The following is a 6,496-nucleotide window of genomic DNA, read 5'->3' as shown; positions in this document are numbered from 1 at the left end:
GGCCTCCGGGCTTCGCGGGGACCCCCCTCCGCCTCCCCGAGCCGGTGTTGGGCATCAGTTGCGCGGAATGCGCTCGGGGTCTGGGCGGTGTCGCTGCTGTCGTTGCGTTGTCTCTCTTTCCGTATTTTTAGGGTGCTTTTTGACTCTTTTTCGGCTCTTCTGCCTTCATCTGCGCCATACGTCGCGATAGCGTGAGAGGGTTTAATTGCGATAGAGCGAGAGGGTTTCTTGTGTTAGCACGAGTGGGTTTCTTTCATCCTGTCATGCCCTTTTCCTGATGAGATGGCACTTCTCGGTCTTGGCACCTTTGTGCTTCCGTGGTACTGAAGGAACTCCTGAGGCTGGGCATCCTCGTTCTCCAAATTAAACAAAGCCCCACAAAACGCACAAAAGCCGCGGACACAAAGATCTGCACGGCCCCAGGAAAAGTGGCCTGTGATCCAGGGATTCACAGTTTCCGGGTCTGGAGAGTCCTGACTTCTCCAAGTCAGGCTGAGCGAGGGTTTTGGGAGGAGTGCGGTCAGTTATCCTGTTGACCTGTTCTCTGGTAGGATTTGCTGTGAGGGATCTGCTCAGTTTGTGCTTAGGGTTTTGTTTTGCTTTCCTGTTGAGCAGCAGCTCGATGAAAAGGGAGATGTGGGGACTGGCAGGATGGGTCAAGTCTCTTGTGGGCCCCAGGTGAGTTGGCAATAGGGAGGGAGACAGGAAAGGGGAAACAGGATGCTAGGAAGTTGTCTATGGAGAAAAACTCACAGGTTGTGAATGGCTTTAACCTGCCAGAGGGGAGATTGAGATGAGCTCTGAGGCAGCAGCTCTTCCCTGGGAGGGTGCTGAGGCGCTGGCACAGGGTGCCCAGAGAAGCTGTGGCTGCCCTATCCCTGGCAGTGTTCAAGGCCAGGTTGGACACAGGGGGCTTGGAGCAACCTGCTCTAGTGGAAGGTGTCCCTGCCCATGGCAGGGGGTTGGAACTGGATGAGCTTTAAGGTGTATTCCAACCCAAACCACTCTGTGAGTCTATGAATATCAGAGGCCTCTCCTTGTTTTGCTCTACTCATTCCCAGGTGGTCAAGGGACTCAAAATGCCCTGGTCCCATTGCTGGGACCGCATGCTCGGCCTTCCTGCAGCAGGTGGGGAAGGGTTTCTCCCTTGAAGGGCTTTGTAGACCTGCAGCACCTTGATACCCCTCTGAAAACCTCCCAAGTAATGGTTTATTTTTTTTAATAGCAGTTACAAAAATCATCATCCCAGTTTGGAATTTGTGCTGACCGTTTTCTGTCACTTAGCTCCTTTCTCAGTGCTGAAGCATCACTTCATACCTGACAAATATTCGCTGTTTTATATTCTGGTGGAGAACCATGAACAGACTGTAGTTTGGTTTTATTTTTGAGAGTATTTTTTAAACCCAGATACACTTCTTTGTTCTTCTGGCACGAAGATGATAGTAGCCTATTAAAAAAAAAATAAGGGTTTTCTTCAGAGAAACATAGATTGATCTGTTGTCACTGTTGCATTCATAGAGTCACAGGATCATAGAATAGTTAGGGTTGGAAAGGACCTTAAGATCATCTAGTTCCAACCCCCCTGCCGGGAGCAGGGACATCACACACCCATTACCCCTTGTCCTATCACTACGGTCCCTAATGAAGAGTCCCTCCCCAGCATCCTTATAGGCCCCCTTCAGATACTCAAAGGCTGCTCTGAGGTCTCCACGCAGCCTTCTCTTCTCCAGGCTGAACAGTCCCAACTTTCTCAGCCTGTCTTCATACGGGAGGTGCTCCGGTCCTCTTATCATCCTCGCGGCCTCCTCTGGACTTGCTCCAACAGCTCCATGTTCTTTTTATGTTGAGGACACCAGAACTGGACACAATACTCCAAGTGAGGTCTCACAAGAGCAGAGTGGAGGGGGAGGGGCACCCCAGGGGCAGGATCACCTCCTTTGACCTGCTGGTCACGCTGCTTTCGATGGAGCCCAGGATACAGTTGGTTTCTGGGCTGCAAGCGCACACTGAAGCCGGCTCATGTCAAGCTTCTCATCAATCACCACCCCCAAGTCCTTCTCCACAGGGCTGCTTTGAATCTCTTTTCCGCCCAGCCTGTAGCTGTGCCTGGGGTTGTGCCGACCCAGGTGTAGGACCTTGCACTGGTCTTCGTTAAACTTCATGAGGTTGGCATCAGCCCACCTCACAAGCGTGTCCAGGTCCCTCTGGATGGCATCCCTTCCCTCCAGCGTATCAACCGAGCCACACAGCTTGGTGTCGTCGGCAAACTTGCTGAGGGCGCATCAATCCCACTGTCATGAAAAGGTTTTTAAGTTTTCAGTACATTGAATTAAATTCTGATCGTGAACTAAAACTAATTGGTTTGTGTTAATTAATAAATTAATGTATCAAACAGATCACCCATTAATATTGCTGGCAGCATTTGTTGCATGGTTTTGGGTTGTTTTTTCTAACATGTCTGGATGGTTTTATGTGACACAGTTGGCTGGGGAAGCGATCAAGGGATTGGAGGATTTGGAGAGGAACCAGGAATTAAAGCTCAGCTAACGAACCTCATTCGATCCATACGAACTGTAATGAGAGGTAAGGCTTTGGTGTCAAAAATTACGGGCTGTGAAGTTTCTGTGCTTTAGTGAAGTAGCATCATTATTTTCACTCTTCTACCCAACAGCTGCTGTTTCTGCTTGTCATTGCCAATCTGTCCTTCCTTCATGCCTGGATTCTCTGTAGGAGGGTGCAGGTCCCAGCTAAGGTGCCCTAATTTGGATAAAGTTTAAAATATTCCCTTATTCCAGCTTGTGGTGCCGCTGCTGCGTCTTGTCCTTCCTTGGAATTTGGGAGCTGGGGGGATAGGGATCGATCAGAGTGCAGTTATGTTCAGCATGTGAAGCACCTGGTGAGGGAGAGTAATTCCTGGTATTCTTAAGGATAAGCCAGGCTTTACGTACCTCAAAAGATGGGGGGCAGAAAAAAAAAAAAGACTTTAATTTGTAAGTTACTGGTAATTTTTCCCTATAAAGCACACCAAAATTTCCTTTCAGAGGTGATGATAAAGAGGAGGTAACAAATCTTTATTTTTTGCCCACCACAGAGTAAACACTGTTGTATTTCTTATAAATCACAGTAAAGCCAAGGCTGAAAACTGACTTTAAGGTGGTTTAGTTTCATTTGGAGAAAGGGTTGTTTGGGTTAAGAGTTAAAACATGATGGACCACAAAAATATTTATGCTATTGCTTCCTACTAATTTTTAGCATCCTAAGCTTTGATCCTGGCTCCTTCCACTAATCCTAGATTTGGGTAGCAAAATTCAGTGCATTTTCAAGATTTGGATTGATTTTGCTCCTTAGTCTCTTGAGATAATACGAAGTTCTGTCATTGTGATGTGGAAAAGGAAAATTTTTACAATTAACTCCTCTTCTTTGCCTGCAGTGCCACTAATAGCAGTGAACTCCATTACAATAATTCTCCTCCTGTTGTTTGGTTGAAGACACCTGCAGAAAAACCTTTTGGATGGCCAAAGAAGCAAGTTATGAACCATCACCACTGAGTTTTTGGGGATCCGGCACGGTTTAGCTGTCAATCTGACATTCAACTTAACATAATAAAGACACTATTTCTATTTATCCTATTTCTTAATTGCAGTTTCATTACATGAAATAAGGGGATCAATGCAACAACGCTGCAGATATACTGGACTACAACAAGTTCTGTTGCTGCCTGTTCATAGCGCTGACCGTTGGTGTACACGGCGTCGGGTGTTGCCGCAGTTCTCGATCGGATGCGGTTTTTAAATGTCTCATTCCTCAGGGATGAATTTCCTCCATTATACTTCACAATTTGTTGTTAAATTCAGAAAACCAGTGGGTTTTATTCCAGTTGCTACCGCAGTACTGTTTAAGAGAATGCGAATTAGGCTCTGAAAACATTATAAATTATTGAGGTCCAGCTGTGATACTGAGACATCAAATGTTATAAATTCTGAATTCCAGTTTTATCCCCCTCATGTTCTAAATTACTGAAGTCCAGTTGTGATACTGAGAGATCAAACATTACAAATTATTGAAGTCCAGTTGTGATACTGAGAGGATATAAAGCATGTCATAAATCACTGAAGTCCAGTTGTGATATTGAGATCAAACGTAATAAATTCTTGAATTCCACTTGTGTTATTGAGGACAGATCGAACTATGTGAGTAAAATCCTGATTCCATTCACATTGGAAATTGAATTTTCCTGGTTTGATTGAGACCAGGATTTTCCTTTTGTGTTTCATAACCTTTTCAAACCAGTAATGGTGGTGAAGTAAGTTGAAATTGTGTGCAGTTGCTATGCAAAACCTAAAAAAGCTGTACCTGGAGCTGGGTAACTGTGCTGATTTAGACTAGCAGATGATATTAGTGATTAGTGTTTGTTACTGCTCTGTCAAGGATTATTACACTTTTCTAAAACGTGTGTTAAAACTTGTGTGTGGTGATTAGTGTGCTGGAAGTGGGAAACCATTTGTATTCTGAGCTTCTTGGGAGGGGAATACTGTGCCCTTTTCAAATGCAATTTTTGTTTAAAAATAGCGAATTTGCAGCTTTTTCTGTTACTGCTGCTTCTTCCCTGCCCTCCATCTTCCTTCATTAAAGAACAACTTGGAAATTGAAACTGTGGGTGTGATCTGGCAGTTCTGTCGCAGAAACACTGCTAATTGCTTTGGTACAGACCTTCTGTAAGTTAAGCCTGTCAGATTAGGTCCAATGTTACGTAGCAAGTGTGAAATTAAGAAGGCCGATTCCTCTTTCAGAAAAGCTAGAATTCTGATATCTGTCCCTGTGCTGAAGTGTTTTAGATTGTTTTTAAAGAGGGAAGGCCAAAGAAAACCTGACAGTTTCATTATTGTAAAGCAGTTTATTATCTCTTCTTCTGGCGCCTTGATAACTAAAGCATACACTCTTTGTATACAAAGATAAATCTGTAAAATGCATAAATGAGTTTAATGATCTTCAATCACAGTGATCTGCAGAGTAAAGATTATCCAGGAGGAGAGGTTTATGTTGTTCCAAGTTTTTTTTTTTACTTAAAACTTGTCAATAAATCCTGAATTTCTAAGTTAAGCACTCTCTTTCATAACTCACTTTATACCTGTATATAGCAGGAGTACCTCAAAACTCAGCTCCATCCTCTTCCAGATACCAGACATACAGTTCTTACATACTCTTCCCACCTCCCCCCCCCCCCCCCCCCCATTCTTACAGCACTTGCAAGTATCATCTCTTCAGTATGAAGCTGTATATGGTTTATATAGCTAATGAGCCATGGTAACATTGGCCTGAGGCAGAACAGGATTGTGCTAGTCTTTAAAAGTAGTAGATCTGTTAGGAAGTGTTTATTTCTAATAATCTTTGTGTAATTCGGCAGTGACAACCGTGCAGGCTGGGTCAGTTGTTTTTGTCTGTCATGGAAAGTGGACAGTTTGTATGTGGAGCAAATAAAACATGGAAGGTATATAGGCCTTTTTGTAAAATCATAGCAAAAAAGCCATGGGGGATGTTTCCATAGTGGATACCCTGGATTGGAGCACTAAATTTGAAGCACAGCTTGCATACCATTTCCTTTTCTTACATACTGACTGCTAAAACACTAGTGTGTTCTAAAACAAAATAAACCCAGTAATAAAGATCACAAACTACAGCTTTAAAAACGGGTGAAAAGCAGTTCACCCATTTCCTGTCCTTTCAGGCAGGCTCAAGTGTCAATGTGTGACTGACAGCACCCGGGCAGCTGATTACAGAATCAGTTGGGCATGTGCAGTAAAAAAGAGCAGCGGTTCCGCACAGCAGCAATCCTGCGCTTGAGGCAAAACTGGGACACGTTTCACCTGGCCCATGCAAAACCATGATTCAAAGTGGGGCAGCAGCTGAAGATCAGCTCTCCCGGGTAATCAGCAGGGAAGAGGGCAAAAGGGTAGGAGGAGAGAGGCAGGGAAAGGGGTGTGGAGAGTAACAGCAAGGGAATAACCACACTGCTGGTAGTGGCTCTGAGCAGTTCTGAAACAAGTCTGCTGTGATGGAGTTCAAACAAGGCAAAGCACCTCAAACCTGCCTCCTCAGTAAGCAGGAGCATGCAGGAGGTGAAGAACTCTTGTTCAGACAAGCCTGTGCTGCTGTAGTCATGTCGAACCACGAACAGCGTGTTGCCGCTCATACCTGGTGCAGAAACGACAACAACCAGAACGTTTTACGCATCAGGATGAAGATGAAGGCTTCCCAGTGTACAGTAACTGGCTCGCTCCTCGTAAACAGAAGCTGCTTTCACAGCGGCAGGCCGCACTGTGGTGGTACCCGTCCTGGCTGGCTGTATCACCCTACAGACCTTGGAATATCGAGGTACCACCACAGTATAAACCTATACGTACTTAACTCTGACTCCCCTGCCCGTGGCAGGCGGCTGGAAGCGGACGAGCTCTCAAACCCCCCCAACCCAAACCAAAACACCCAAAACCACCGCCTG

At 45.2% G+C, this 6,496-nt stretch overlaps 1 protein-coding gene across 1 annotated transcript; it reads left to right on the top strand.

Annotated features, from left to right (window-relative positions):
* The first annotated feature begins 2,462 nt into the window (after window positions 1–2,462).
* On the top strand, window positions 2,463–3,486 carry IER3IP1 (immediate early response 3 interacting protein 1). The gene is made up of 2 exons (XM_010022984.1): window positions 2,463–2,583; window positions 3,431–3,486. Exons 1-2 carry the CDS (start codon window positions 2,463–2,465, stop codon window positions 3,484–3,486), a joined length of 177 nt encoding a protein of 58 aa, XP_010021286.1.
* The last annotated feature ends 3,010 nt before the right edge of the window (window positions 3,487–6,496 follow it).

The sequence above is a fragment of the Nestor notabilis genome, unplaced genomic scaffold, assembly GCF_000696875.1.
Source record: "Nestor notabilis isolate BGI_N333 unplaced genomic scaffold, ASM69687v1 scaffold33199, whole genome shotgun sequence".
Taxonomy (NCBI): domain Eukaryota; kingdom Metazoa; phylum Chordata; class Aves; order Psittaciformes; family Psittacidae; genus Nestor; species Nestor notabilis.
This window is presented reverse-complemented; position numbering and strand designations above follow the sequence as displayed.

Excerpts from the sequence above, each read along its gene's own strand:
- IER3IP1 (XM_010022984.1), top strand. The coding sequence starts at position 2,463 with ATGGTTTTATGTGACACAGTTGGCTGGGGAAGCGATCAAGGGATTGGA. Across the intron at positions 2,584-3,430 it reads CATACGAACTGTAATGAGAG|TGCCACTAATAGCAGTGAAC; the intron begins GTAAGGCTTTGG and ends CTTTGCCTGCAG.